The sequence below is a fragment of the Seriola lalandi genome, unplaced genomic scaffold (genome assembly GCF_002814215.2).
Source record: "Seriola lalandi dorsalis isolate HSWRI2012SDOR001 ecotype SW California unplaced genomic scaffold, Sedor1 jcf7180002054949, whole genome shotgun sequence".
NCBI lineage: Eukaryota > Metazoa > Chordata > Actinopteri > Carangiformes > Carangidae > Seriola > Seriola lalandi.
In genome coordinates, this window is record NW_019525500.1 from 2089753 (window position 1) to 2105280 (window position 15528).

Here is a 15528-nt window from a genome sequence, read left to right on the forward strand (position 1 = left end):
TGTGTGTGTGTGTGTGTGTGTGTGTGTGTGTGTGTGTGTGTGTGTGTGTGTGTGTGTGTGTGTGTGTGACCGAAGTGAACCTTTCCAGACTGCTCAGTGGGGGGGAGGTTAAGCATGTGGGTTTACTTTGATGAGCAGAGGGGGGGCAGTGTGATATCATACTGGCTCCGGGCTTTTATTGTGGTGAGGATTATGAGAGCAATTCACCACTAATCTAACACACACTAGATAAGAGATGCCAGACATTGTACATGTTGCACAGAATCAAACTGTTCTGGGATGTTTGCATGGTCCATTTATTAGCTGTTCTGGAGCTCTCAATCATAGAACACAATCTTCATCAGTAGATAAAGATGCCAAGGTGTCAAAGAATTGTTAATGTTTCCAATTCCCAATTGTGATGAGCACTTTAGTAATGAAGTAAAATATAAAAGATGAAAGATAAAAAGATAAAATGATCTGATGAAAAGCTGCAGAATTGCTAATGAATTTATCTTGAGATGAGATTGATTTGTTGATTTTGAAATCTAAGAAGAAACAAAAAAAATATCTGAAATATATTTTAGAACAATTAAACTTTATTGGTCAGATTCAGTGTGGAAAAACTTCACCAAAATAATGAAACAGTCTGAAGTCAATCAACTGATGTGAATGTGTGAATGAATGTGACGGGCGTCTGCTAAACTGATCTTAATTGGTCTTATTTTGAAGACACACTTCATTTAAATTCAACATACAGCAAAAAAAAAAACCTATAACACGTCTCTACATGTTTGCTACTGTTTGGACATTCAGTAATATTCAGTTTTAATCAAATGTTTTAAATTCACAGAGAAAACAATGACTGAAACTATTTTTCCATCCATTTGCAGGTCCCAGCAAGAGGATTCACAGGTGAACTATGGGAATCCTGCGTCTGGTGATCCTGTTGTCTGTGAAGCGAAGGATTCCTTCATGTGCTCAGTCGCTCTTGACACTACAACAAGCTTTGTCACTGTGGTGACTGTCAGCATCTCCAACGCTGTAGCTCTGCCGGTCCTGCTCAGAGTTCCTGCCCGACCTGGTAAGAAAGTGTAATTTATATTGTTGGATTCATAGCCAGTGGAGAAGAAGAGCAAGGGCTTCTGTCTGCACTCATTTTAAACCAGCTATTACTTAAGCTAATTAAAAAACTTGCATCCAAATAATCAATAATGGAAGTTGTAGGAACATGACAGATTTATAATTCAAAAGACAGGAAGGTGGAGTTAAATCTTCCTAAGTTATTGCACCTGGAGTGGAAGGACAAATAGCACTTCATGCTTGTAAGTCATTAACTTACTGAGAAATGTGTTCTGCTTTCTAATGCATATTTAATGGTGTTTTATGTATAAGTTGTAACTGATGGCGTCAGTGAATTCATAACCTGGCAGCCTAAAGGTTGGCTTATTAGTTTAACTTTTAACTTATAAACTATTTTTAAAGAATGCCTGATTAGAAAAAAAACTGGTACAGAGAGCGGTTTTGAAGGCCTCTCAAGCAGAATAGTTATTCCAAAGGCCTCTGGGAAATTTGAAGCTATTAAATGTAAAGACAAATTGATAAACATCCTGGCATTTATCGTACAGTGATTGGGTGTGAGCAAGGACTCACTGTTTTGAGTGCGTTACAGTAAGTTACCAAAAAAGCAAATTCCCAGCATTCACTTTTTTCAAAGTGGTTTAATTACTGGTATTAACGCGTTGAGAATAAATTCAGCCATGTATGAAGATGATGCAGAGCGCATGAATATTTAAAAGACCAAGATTTACCAGAGTCCAGCTTCAAAGTGAAGAATCCGGGCAGATAAAAAGAAAGAGTTTTGTGCAGTTGTGATCGGAATAAAGCTGAAAGCAGCCCACAGTTCACACAAGGACTTTCCAAGGTCTGGTTTGTTCAGCCAGACCTATTTGGTTAAGCTGTGATAGCAGAACAGACTACATTGTGGTCACTTTGCAGTTTTATCCTTTTCCTCCTGTCTATGTTACATCAACATGCTCCTCCAACACGTGTTAATGCGGCAATAATGATGATAATCCAATAATAAGAAATATACTCTTTTTGGGATCTTGTTGCAGTGGGATACAGCAACAAGTTTTTAACAGACCATGAATATCTATATATGAGCGATGAGTGGTGGTGTTCTGGGGGTAGAGGAGTCATGTTGAAGGGACATTCTCAGCCTGGTCAAAGGGGGTTCAATTAAGAAGCAATGGTAAAATAAAAATAAGAACATCATTCCTTTCCTTTGATGGCCCAAAATCGTTTACAGTTTCAGTGGTTAACTACACAAAAATGACACAAAAAATAGTAATTTAACTACTTGAAACACTGCGCGCGTATGAATATAGTTGAACTAGGAAGATACTGGAAAATGTAAATAAAATACTAGTTTAATTACACGTTGTTCACTACACTGCCTGTTTGCACTGTAACCATGGAAACAAGATAACAAACAGAACACAGTTTATTCAGATACAGATATAAAAAATAAAAAAAAGGTATGACTGTAGGAATCATTGGTGCAAATGAGGCTTTTTCCCCCCTTTTCTTTGTTATGTCACCTATGCTCTGAACTGCCCTTGTGTGCTGTGTACTTGGATGGCACATGATGTGAACAGTGATTTGCTGTTATATTTGGAGAGTAATCAATGTTGCCTCAGCATGACTTTGTAAATGAGCCTTTCAGAGGGAAAATGTCTTATTGTCCCTGATGTTAGATTAGTGTGGATATGAAATTGTTGAGCTATTACTCATAATGTTGAGTAATCTGTCCGCTCCCAGTCTGCATCTCTGTGGTTTTCATGAGACTCAATTATCTCTGGCTGGATGTGTCATACTGTAACTGATGGTTGAACTGGGAGATCTTTGTTAACCGGGCTGTAAATAAGACAGTAAATATACATCTGGCACCATCTGAAATGGTCATTCACTATCACTATAGGGCATTATGTGCTCTACAGATAATTAATAGCTACATGCTTTGATTCAAAACTCACTCACTGACATTTAGGGGCATAAGCTTAGACCAAAAGGTAAAATGAATTTGCCAAGAAATTTAATTACACGCTGTCTATATTTTTCATTAACTCTGCACTCAAGATGTGATTGATTTGTTCATTAAGTATTGGTAATCCTGGCACGAGGACTAGCAGAGTATTGATCTTTGCTTCATCAAGACGAGCATAAATACGGCAAATGCCACCTTTAGATGTAAACTGCTGTCATGTCATATTTTCTTGAAGAGTAAATTACGGCCCTGGGGCGAACACTGAGTGATAACATACAGTAGGAATTAGTGAATGACTGCAGGGAGGGTTGAAATCTTATAAACCGCAGGGAAAATATAATCCTCTAATTTTATTTACACATATTGTAATAAAGGAATAGGATTTAGTGAGCTTTGATAATGCAAACTAATATTAGAGCAGGATCAAAGTAACGTTATGATTGTAAGTAATTTGTCTGTTGTATATTGATTCTGTTGGGGAACACACAGTACTGTTTTTTTATGTGTGTCTTTTCATTAGATGATCTTTCTCTTTCTTTTTTCCAAAGTGAAACCTGGTCCTCCAGTCAACCTTTCCCACACGCAGACCATCGAGGCAGAACTGATTTTACACTGGGACGACCCACCAGACTTTACTGATACTGGCCTTCTGAGATATGAGGTCCGATACTCCTTTAACACCACTAATCCAGCCTGGCAGGTAAATACTGACCTGTTGGTGGAGGGTCACAACTACCTGTTATTCTCACTACCAGTTAAATAGAATATCAGATAATCTATCATTATACAGCAATTTAAAAGGCTTTTCAAAGATTCCCAAAGGTTATTTTTCAAAGAACATATGATTAAAATAAAAAATAGAAGAGAAACTTGGTCAGAATTTGCAGGTGTCTTGTCTACACACTCTTTCCGACTATGGCTGTAGGTTATTTTTGTGTTTTGGTAACAGTTACATCTGATGAGACACTGATGAGCAACCACAGTTTTGATGATGTATTTTGATTCAGTCATCGTTGTAAGGAAAACACACCCTATCCTTAAAGTCAGTTGTGCGCTCTCCTCTGCGTCTAGGTGGTGTCTGCACCCACAGAGCCCAGACTGTCTCTGGATCTGAAGCCCAGACTGAACTACACCATCCAGGTTCGCTGCTCCGGCCTGGAAGAGCCGCCACTGTGGAGCGAGTGGAGTGAAAGTCACCACATCTACCTGGACAGTAAGAACCGTTCCCTTCCAACTGTTTACTGGTAGATATACAAATTACAATAAACAATATTTTTCACTCCTGCACTTTGGACAAGCTGCAAGGTTGCTGGAAGCTGGAAGCTGTTTTGACCTGAGTGACACAACGGAAGCACAGTTCATCTCTAATTTCCCAGTTCCCTGCAACATGTAGTTTGACCAGTAATAAATACGGAAAAGCAAAATTTCCCCCTTACCTTTATGATTTTCCTGAATGAAATATAAAACACCACAAATCTAAATTATGTGAGAGCTAATTTAGTGTTCGTGATGGCCCTAAAATTAGTAAGTGAAATGAGATAATTAGGTCTTTTTGCAGTGAACTTGACAAGCTAACATTTTAAACCAGCTGCAATTCAACTCTCATTTTCTTTGAGAGGTCCTGATACGAGAATTCAACGCTGCCTGAAGCAGATTCAAACACTGACCTCAATTATCTCTCAGGTAGATTTATGTCCGTACTAAACTATTAAAACCCAGTCAAGCTCATTAGTCTGAGCCATCGATGAAGGGTTCATTTCCCTATAGCCATCATCAATGGACTCCGAATCAGAGGTCATTCTCACGGTTAGTGACAAAACATGGTTTCATAGAGGTAAAAATGTGCAGATTTCATAAGAGTAGTTTTTAAAATGGTGAAACTGAGATTTGAAAAACGAGAGTGAGAATTGTTTACGTGCTCTGTGTGACCCTTTTAACACCACTGTTCATAAACTGTTCTCGTTGGCTGGTTGTTATTCTGTGCTCTGTAACATCAGACTGCTAATTAAAATGTGAACATCAGCTGGAGGGTTGGTGCAAAACAGACAATTCCTGGCAGTGTTGAGATAGTAGAGGAGTGTGTGTATCTACCTACAAATCCATGTATATGTACTGTGTGTGTATCACATGAGGAAATTTGACCCTGGTATAAAAACGTGTGTGTGTGTGTGTGTGTGTGTGTGTGTGTGTGTGTGTGTGAAGTTTGTGCGACTCAACAGATCTTAGTCATCAAGCCAAAGGCCACAGCTACAGAACCGTTACGTTATTGCCTCAGGTGATGGCAGGAAGTTACAAAGGCTTTGGCAAAGTAAAAAGTACAACTTTTAATGTTTTTTGATCAAAACATCTAAACTCTAAAACTCATGAAACACTGTTTCAATTTGAAGTGATCTTTTGTTGAGATCTTCACCTGTTTTGGTGATGACTCAGATTCCAGCTGACGTCACATAGATGTGTTGGTGGGCTGTATCTAAAGAGGTGGTTAGATAACGACCCTCACGCTCAACTAAGTTCAGACCGTGTGACAAACAACAACAAAGAGAAAAAGTCTTCAAAAGCCCTGTAAAAGGATTTCTTCTTCTTTGTCAAAGTCCGCATTAGAATTGTGGGTGAATGAGAATGACTAAGACGTTTGTTTCATGGCCTTTGTTTTAGTCTCCTTTATTACTTTTGGAGTTTGTTTGGGTTTGTCCTTTGCTACATACAAAAAACAAGTGGGAAATGAAAATTATAATAGGAGTAAGTATGACAGAGATCCTGGTTCTTACAAAAAGCTTTAAAAAATAAAACCACGTCGCGATTCTTTGTCTTTGTGTTTACAGCGGTGAGCTACATCCCTGAGAAAGTTGTGGCGCGACCGGGGGAGAACGTAACGGTGTATTGTGTGTTCAACGATCACAGCATCAACGCCAGCACGGCCATGTGGATGCTCAACTTCCAGCAGCCGCTTCATCGCAGCCAGTACCACCCCATCAACCAGTGGGTAAGAACAGAAAGTCTCTCCTTCCAGGGCTCAGTGTGTTTCTGGGAACATTTCCAAGACGTTGGATGAACTTCCCTGTGTATTTTTGAAAAGTACAATTTGTCTAAATAAATGAATACAGTAGATCTGACTTTTCTTTTACCCAAACCAGGTCAGCCAGATCACAGTGCGTCCTTCAGAGACTCGGATGTATGACCTGCTGCAGTGCACTCAGGAGTGGACCATCCCTTACAGCCAGATCTATGTGGAGGGTGAGCTTTGTTGCACCAATAACAGCAAAATATTATGCACTGTTAAACACTGTTACTACCACATGTCCAGAGAAAGATAGACAAATAAATTATTATAATTATTATTATTGTTATTATTGTTATTATTATTATTATTATTATTATTATGATGTACAATTTCCAGAGATGGATGAGAAGTTTCTGTCGTGAAAGTCACTTTTTAACGTTGCTGGAAAAATCCATGCTCCTCTTGTGTCGTGGTTCTTTGCTTCAGTGGACAAAGACAGGAAAGAGAGTGGCGACATGTGATAGCACAACAATGTGAACCAAAGTAATCCCAGTGCGGAGAATATCTTTAGATCAAATGTGTTTTTATTTTTGTCCTAAACTGAAGCGTTTCTGTGTGTGTGTGTGTGTGTGTTCCAGGAGCTTCCATTGATATCAACTGTGAAACCAACGGTGACATCGATGCTATGGACTGCAGCTGGAAGAACACACAGTGGACTAAACCCAAATTTCGATCCAGGTAAAGCACTTGACACATCTAAACCTGTGCAGGAGGTAAAATGCATTTGAATGCATTTACAAGCTTTTGGCATTGTTAATGAAACCTTGAAAAAACCACTCTGACCTCAATGTCCTGAAAACCTGGAAGTTACTGAGCACACTGCACCAGACAATACACTCAATGTACCAAACAACACATTCCCTGGAATCACAGACACACCCTGGAAATACTTGTTTGTAACCCAACACAGTGTGAAGTGACATCAGGGAGAGCCTGTGAGCAATAAACTATAAATCTGTGTCATCAGCACTTGTTGTGTGACCTCAGAACAATAGAAAGTACATTTAAAAAAAAAAGCCCAAACCACAATGACTGACTGACAGAATTATGTAATGTTTGTTTTATAGCTCGTCCTACTAACTGAGAGGCCTCTTGTGCAACACTACAACTGAATTCTTTACTCCAGTTCTTCCCGCCCATGCCTACTTTTTACCTTACTAAAGTAAAGTTGTAATAAACAGAAATGATTCTGTAACTGAGCATCTGATAAACTGTAGCAGCATTTTCCTCGGAAGCACGAGGACCGAGGTTTAACATGGCAAAAATGTTGAGTTCTACTATTGATTTTTTTCATGCCAGGTGGGCTGACCTGTCGTGCGATGTGATGGAGGAAAGGGAGCGAGCGGGTGAGAAAGTGGGGGAGATGGGGCCTGCTTGCCTGCCGGTCAGATCCAGGGAGAAAAGCTGCACCATCCAGCCTCTGAGGATGAACTGCTACAAGCTGTGGCTGGAGGTGTCGTCCCGTCTGGGCCCCATCAGATCCAAACCCGTCTACCTGTCGCCCATAGATCATGGTGAGGAAGACGGATTCTAGTATTTAAATAGTATTTAACAACACTCTATGTCTTATCAATGGTTTTTAGCATATTGGTTTTGTTTACACAGTTATACAGTATGTCAGCCACGCTACAGTATCGAGTGATGCTGATATTCCGCCACCAAGGTTGAATTAAAGTCTGTCCATCAAAAGTGAATGTGATAATAAAACTTGTAGTTGTAGTGATCATTACTTCATGTATCCTGATGTGTCTTCCCTGTGTGTTTTCAAAATAAAATATCACTTAATTTACTGCTGTTGATATGAGATGTTTTAAGATAAGATGTTTAAGGTAAAAAAAAAAAAAAAAAAGATACAAAAGATAGTTTTTACAATGGACTAAATTAAAAACATTTCTTGGACCAATCATCTCTTTTTACATGAAGTTTAGTTACAAGGAAGTTCAGATGTTCTACAGCAGTTGTCATACTTGGTGTTAATATTGTAGAGAAGTGTGAAATTTTATGAGACAAACTGGGAACTCTGCGGTCTTCCTCCCCTGCAGTGAAACCCCACACACCCACTAATGTGAAGGCAGTGAGCCGGAGCAGTGGGGTCCTGACGGTCACTTGGGAGCCTCCGTCTCTGCCGGTCCAGGGGCTCCAGTGTCAGTTTCGGTACCACTCGCCGTCCATGGTGAGAGCCCAGCCGGAGTGGAAGGTGAGCTTGTCTTTTACCCTGTTTACCAACCACAGGCTTTGTTTGAAAGTTTGGCCAGACGTTATGGTTTGCTCTCTCAAAAGTAACTGATCAAATGTCTTCAAAATATCAATTTGTTTTGTAATTATCTGGTAAATAGCAAACAGGATGAAATCCACAGACCACTTCCACTTTCTCTGCTCTTCATTTATGGTTATTTTATTCTGAAAACAGGACTAGGTTGACCTTAAATTATCTTTTTTAAGTGATTCTCTGCCTCTAAACATGTCAATCTATCAAGAACCACAGGAACGAACTAGGAACAAACAAGGGTTCAGGACTCAGTTGGTAAATATATATAAGGTTATCTCATATGACACAGATGCTTTGACATGGACTCAACTAGTTTGACATGAGATGATATGAACTGTATAAGATCATTTTCCTGATTAAAAAATTCTCTTGGAAATTGGATACACACTATCAATAGTGACCTCTGTCCAACATTCGCTCACAATGATATATTTATAGATATGAATATGAGGCAATCATTTTCTCTTTTCTTGGGTGAAGGGCATCGATAGATGAAGCAGATGTGCACTCCACAGATTGGATATTTTCCATTAGTGATGTTCGTTGTGTTTTTTTTCTAAATGAGCTTCTGTGTCACGTCTGCAGGTCCAGAGTCCGGTGCGTGTTCCTTCGGCGGAGGTTGTGGTGCCGGACATGTGCCGGGTGTATGCGGTGCAAGTGCGCTGCATGCACATCAACATCAGCTACTGGAGCGACTGGAGCGACCTGGCCTACTCCACTCCACAAAACAGCAGAGGTAAATCGTGTCAAATAACGATAACCTTTTAAGATAATGACAACCTTGACAGACGCCTGATGTGAACCTGTTGAATCACACCTGACCTTCTGATTGTAGCTCTAATAGAAAATGGCACGCAAATACTATCACCTCCATCACTAATAGACAAACAGAAGGGTAAAAGCTGCAGCATGGGGTAACTGTTGGTTTCCTCCTCAGCTCCTGAGCGTGGCCCTGACTTCTGGAGAGTTCTTCAAGATGACTCATACAGAAACCAGACAAATGTCACGCTGCTGTTTGAGGTAGGCAAAACAAAATGTACATGAACAAGCTTATAATTTAAGGTTAAGTCCGGTGATTTTCTTACTGTCAACAAATCCTGTAAAAAGCCCAAAAAGTAACGATCAGAAAGTATTGTCAGTGTGGCCAATTCTTCCGTGTCGTAGAGCTCTGTTGTTGTCACCACATGGATAACATGTTCCTTCACTACTATGAAAACAGGCACTGCAGCTTTAGGGTTAGGGTTAGGGTCATTCCGACGTGCACGACCCTACTGCAGGAAATACTACTGCACCAAATCTGCAACTCAAAATATTCCCCAAGAAGCGCATCATTTACTCCTTATTTTTATTGATCATTTTCATCTTCAGTAGGAATGAGCTTCAGGCTGAGAGCCAGAGACATTGCTCAAGGAGTTGAAAAGTATGGAGACAGACTGGGGAATTGTTGGTCTTGGTCTCTTCATTGGATTTGTCGAAAGTAAGAAAAGTATTGAATAACACCAGCCTTATGATTTAAGGCTTAATCATTAAAAATGTTTGAACGTTCTGCTCTGTTCTCCAGAGTCTCCCAGTGTCGGGGCGCTCCTACTGCGTGGACGGATTTATAGTTCAGCACCAGTTCTCGAGCGGCACTGTGACGAGGGAGTGGATCGAGCCGGTGTCCTCCTACAGCTTCGAGTGGAACCAGGAGCTCCACGCCGTGACCGTGGAGGCCTACAACAGCCTGGGCAGCTCCACCAACAACATCAACATGACGCTGGAGAGACAGCACAAACGTGAGCGAGCTGGGAAATGAATCCGCATGATAGTTAGTGGTTCTGTGCTCGCCACTGTGGACTGAGCCTGTTCCTGAGGATGAGTCGCAAACCCTCATTACTCTTGTTATATTAAAACTGTCAGGACTAATCCAATTATGAAGCGTGTCCTGGCAAAGAAAGGCGCCAATAACGAGATGAGATACAGACAACAAACATACAAGAGACGACATGAACTGAGAATCTTACGGAAACGTGAACAATCATATCAGCGACTTAATCAACCTTCAAACAACCCTGAAGCTGAGAACAAAACATGTGCAGCCAGTAGAGAGCAGCGGGATTCTGCAGCAGTGGTTTAAATGCTTATTTTCTAGCAAAGCCTTGAAAACGGTGGCTGAGATCAAAAAGGTTTAGCAGTTCTGTTGCAAAGTGAAAGTCTAAAAGAGTGAGGTTAAAATCAATGACTCACACTTTCATCTGTACATCAACACAGGCTCGTGGTCACTGTTTACATTCACAGACGCAGGTGCATGTGTAGTAGAAAAACAACGAGGTGGTTAGAAACTGCTGAAAAACATGCACTCACTGAGAGTTTCCAGTAATCACATTTCCTTCTTTCCAAACTATGTGAAAGTTGGCAGCACTAATAAAGTGAACCAACTGTTTTTGTTGTGTTTCATTTCCTCTCAGGTATTTATTAGACATGACTTTGGCTACTATTTTTCAGGTTGTTAAGCTGAGATCTTCTCATGCATCAGAGCTGTTTTTAGCTTTTCAACAGATCTTTCTTGTCTTTAAATTTGCCACCATGACCAGTTTACGTCTGCTGTGCCTTACAATACATGACAGAAACATGTACGTCAAAGCTGGCGACAGTCACAGCCATCCATTTAAGTATTCCACTTAAAATGTGTGTCTCTGGGGATCACATAAAAGCCCTGACTCAGGCCCTGCAGCCATTAGCTTTACTGTAGTAAATCCTATTAGCAGCCAACACAGGTAACAAGGCAAATTTTTCTAATGACCGTTCTCCGTGTAGCCTATTGTATAGAAATGTCTGTGTCTCTCTCCTATTACTCATAATTCAGAGAAGGCTAAATCACTAACTGGCACAATATAAATAGTTTTCCATGAATATGGCCAGTTTTTGTCATTTGTTTGTTAGACACTGTCTCATTAGTATGAAAACAAAATGTGTTTTCAGTTTTATTAGCAGCCAAACAGCTGACGTTGGCATAAGCAGACATTGCAAATGATTCACATCATTTTCATATTCATCCAACCACTCAGTGACCTCTTGTGGTCTGTGTCGAAGCATCTAAAAGCATACGTTAATAAATACTTACATCTACTCAGTGCTACACAAGAAAACTTTATTTTGGGTTCCTGGTTATGTGTTGAGCATGTGTATATAGAGCCCTGAGTGTGTTGCACTGACTGTTCCTCTCTGTTCTTTCTCGTCTATAGGCCGCTGTGTGCGTTCGTTCCACGTGTTGGTTATCAACAGCACCTGTGTGTCTCTGTCCTGGAGCCTGCTGGACAACAGTTCTGTTGTGCCTCTGTTCATGGTGGTGCAGTGGTCTCCACAGAGGCAGCAGGAGTCTGATCATCACAAAGTCCACAGTGGAGAAACGTGGGCCAGACTTCCCTACACTGACCGTCCCGTCTATCTAAGAGGTAACACGTTCTCCTCTCTTTTTTTTTTCCTGTTCTTATTTTGTTTCTTGTAGCTGACCTCTGACCTTATTTTATCACCTCACAGGTGATTTCTTTGGCTCTGAGGAATACGGCTTCTACTTGTACCCTGTGTTTGCTGATGGAGAAGGGGAGCCGATGCACGCTATGGGTACGTCTGATGTGCACAGGTCTTCTGGCTGTTGTAGCAGTATAGTATTCAGCATCACCGCATTGTTTCTATTTCCCTCTGTTACAGCTGCCAGAGGATATCCTGCAGCCTACATGATGCTGATGATAATCTCCTTCCTTTCAGTCGTCCTGTTCGTCACTCTGGTCCTCTCCCAAAACCAGTAAGAGCACCTGTTCAGTAAAAAGCAACTGAAATTAAATCCCTTAATGTCAGAATGCTGCTGTTGTGTTTTATGACATGCAGATCTTGTAGTATTCTTTTCATATTTTACTTTCATACTATGACATTGTGACATTGTGTTTTACCCTGACACCTGCAAGAAATGATAAATGATGTTAATCTCTGGGGTCGACTCTAATTTCGTGTGTGACATTTAACAGGTCACAAGGGTGTAATTGGCCTTGATGCTAGCTGATGGGAGGAGAAATCAGGTAGTGTTTCGATGGTACACACAACCTAAATATCTGCTGCATTTCATTCCCAGGATGAAAAGGTTTGTGTGGAAGGATGTACCCAACCCAAACAAGTGCTCGTGGGCTAAAGGACTAGACTTCAAAAAGGTAAACAAAGCATTGTGAGAAATGTGACAGTTTGCTTTCTTCCAGATAGATGAGAAGAATGACACCACTCTCATGTCTGTACGGGATGAAGCTACAGTCAGGAGTCAGTTTGTTTGGATTAAAACAAGATTTATCATGTTAATGAGCTTTTTTTTAAACTTCTGACAGAGCCAGGCAACCTGTTCCCAGCAAGAGAGCGAATATGTGCATTTCCCAAAATATTGAACTGTTATTTTAACTTAATACAATATGGAATGTCCATAAGTCAAGTTATCTTTTTATCACTTTGATAGATAAAGAAATAGAAACATGTTTTCCGTTCTTCACATTCATTCTATAACAGCAGTGTACACTATTTTATATGAGTCAGTTGCAATGCAGCCCTCAGGGAGTAATACACTGACAGGAAATATGCAGTTCTTCTCCCTCTTGTGTCCATATATTTTTATTTATACATCAGCACTTTACATCTGTTTTTTTTTTTTTTTTATCTCTTTCTAGACTGACACCTTTGACCACCTGTTCCAACCCCCAGACGGCCTGCCAGCCTGGCCGCTGCTGCTGCCCACTGAGAACATCTCCAAAGTCGTCATAATGGACAAAGCTGACCTCTCAGCTCTGACCACAGCTCTGGTCCAAACCCCACTTGTATCCCTGACTCCCGACCCAGTCACTGACTTAGCTATCTCCGTTCCTCCAGGGTTTGACTCGGAGGTCGACCAAACCCACTTCATAGAGAGTGAGGTGCTAATGGATGGAGCTCCTCCCTTAGCCCTTAATCTGGATGCTTTAACCAGTTCACATCCAGGGATAGATGACTTGCAGCCAGTCGATCCCCCGGGAGACCAGCCGCCAAGCAGCACTGACAGCTCTGCCCAGTCTTCAGTCACATATGCCACCGTGCTGCTGTCTGGTGCGAAGCAGAAGCAACAGTCCATTCACCTCCACTACAAGGACGGTAGTGGCAGCAGCTCCAGTGACGAGGGCAACTTCTCTGCCAACAACTCTGACATTTCAGGATCTTTCCCCGGTGGTCTGTGGGAGCTGGACAGCTGCCGGGGTGGGGAGATGGACGACCCGCGGCACTCCTGCTCGTACAACTCTGTGGAAGAGCTTTCTGAAACATCGGAGCAAGAAGATGAAGGGGAGGTGAGAGAAGAGAAGGACTTGTTTTATCTGGGAATGGACTATCCAGCGGAGGATGAGGAGAGTGAGGAGGAAGAGGAGCAGCAGACGGAAGAGGAGACAAAAATTGGGCTGCTTAAAAAGGTAGTTTTGAACAGAGAAGACTGTCCCGTGGAGACGCACCATTTGCTCGGCCCTGAGGAATCGAGCGAGCGCACAGAGCGGCGGTCAGCGTCGACGCGCGGCTTTTCCCCGCTCTACCTGCCTCAGTTCAGAACTGCTCCATGCACGAGGCAACTACAAGACAGCAAACCCCAGCTGTGACCCTCACTCAGACTGCATTTACGTGAGAATGTGCATCATTAAATCCATTGTGTTGTGGACTGTCATGATTCAGCATTTACCAAAGCAGATTTACATCTGTTCCTTCAGACATAGTGAGGTGTGGAGCTGCAAAATGTAAAAATACCTCGACTTAAGTATGATTGCAAATTGATATTAATCAATGCTGCTATTGTGTTTTGATGGAAAAGAAGTCAGGAGGGCACAAGCCTCATTCACAGGCATTCATTTCTTTCTTTATGGGGCTTTCAGACCCAGATTCTACTGTGCCACGCTGCTCCTCTGCAAGGAGGTGCAGAATTCATTATTGATTGCTGAAAAAAAGGAGCTCATATATTTTCAGTTGAGGTTAGGCTCGTGGAGTAATGTACAGTTAATGCTCGAAGAGAGCAGCAGGCAGGCTGTACAAACAGCATACTGGTCGTCAGGAAAGAAGCGACAGGGGAGGAAGGCATCTCATGGCTTCAAACATCCTGAACATGCAGTAAATTCCACAGGTGGGCATACATTAAATGCATATATAAAAACATGTAGGAACTGCCGTGTGTGCCTACATTCACTCATCTGTTCCTATCTTAATGTGGAAAACATGTTGTCTTTCATTCTCTGCTGAAATCTTTCAGCTGCGTTTTAAGCGAAACATGAAAGAGGTTCAAAGAGAATGAATAAAATGAACAGAAAGCGAAAGAGAGAAAAGGCCCACAATCTGCATGGTTCTGGCTTTTTCTCAAAGCATATTTGACTGTGAAGTGAAGGCAAAAGTTGGATGTCACTTCAGAGCTACTGGCGTGACTAAATGAAACCGGGCGATGATGAAAACAGCTGTAGTCAGTGATTAACTGCAGGCGATTTTCGGGCACAGAATTTACTGCATTCATTGGCAGCTTGTAACGGCATCATCGGCATGGACTAACTCACCCACCAACCCAAAGAATGTCTTTTTGTACTTTGTGTTGTAATGTATTTGAGACTTTGTTACAGTACGTGAGAAATCTATTTTTTTTCTGTGTTTTGCCATTAACACAAACACCTGCTGTCTGGTGTCAGTTAAAGACAAAAGAATGTATATTTGAAACCAGAGGAAGAAGACATTGAAACTAATGGAACTATGGAAACGTGGTCGACAAGTTGTTATTGTATATTCAAATCTTTTGTCTATTTTTCATGGTGAAAATAAAGTATTTATTGTGATTGTGTCTGGTTTGTGTAACTGGGATGGGTACTATGAGTGACTTTTAAAAAAAGAGCTTACATTGATTATATGGCTGGTTCATAACAATTGACAGGTCTTCATCAGGGTTTCAAAAATAAAGAGACAATACCTGGCCTGACCTCTTTTACACTCAGTCAGGGGTGTGTCCTTATTGTGTAATCGGGACAGATGGAGGGAGATAATGAGTCATGCCGCCAAAACTAAATGAAAATGTTTATTGACTCAAATAAAAGATATGATATACAAAAAAAATTCTCGTTTGACCCCCTCCAATCAAACATTCACAGCTGTTATGTGAATCTAAAG

At 41.2% G+C, this 15528-nt stretch overlaps 1 protein-coding gene across 1 annotated transcript in view; it reads left to right on the plus strand.

Annotated features, from left to right (window-relative positions):
• The window catches only part of lepr (leptin receptor), a 26930-nt gene extending 11730 nt beyond the window's left edge, over positions 1-15200 (plus strand). Inside the window, exons 7-21 of the mRNA XM_023394579.2 lie at positions 3577-3728; positions 4100-4241; positions 5851-6011; positions 6163-6262; positions 6668-6767; positions 7389-7603; positions 8132-8286; positions 8944-9094; positions 9296-9378; positions 9920-10133; positions 11583-11792; positions 11878-11961; positions 12049-12142; positions 12467-12542; positions 13044-15200. Of these exons, the coding sequence (XP_023250347.1) occupies positions 3577-3728; positions 4100-4241; positions 5851-6011; positions 6163-6262; positions 6668-6767; positions 7389-7603; positions 8132-8286; positions 8944-9094; positions 9296-9378; positions 9920-10133; positions 11583-11792; positions 11878-11961; positions 12049-12142; positions 12467-12542; positions 13044-13991 (2885 nt within the window). The 3' untranslated portion in view covers positions 13992-15200. The remainder of the gene's footprint in view (positions 1-3576; positions 3729-4099; positions 4242-5850; positions 6012-6162; positions 6263-6667; positions 6768-7388; positions 7604-8131; positions 8287-8943; positions 9095-9295; positions 9379-9919; positions 10134-11582; positions 11793-11877; positions 11962-12048; positions 12143-12466; positions 12543-13043) is intronic.
• Positions 15201-15528: the final 328 nt, after the last annotated feature.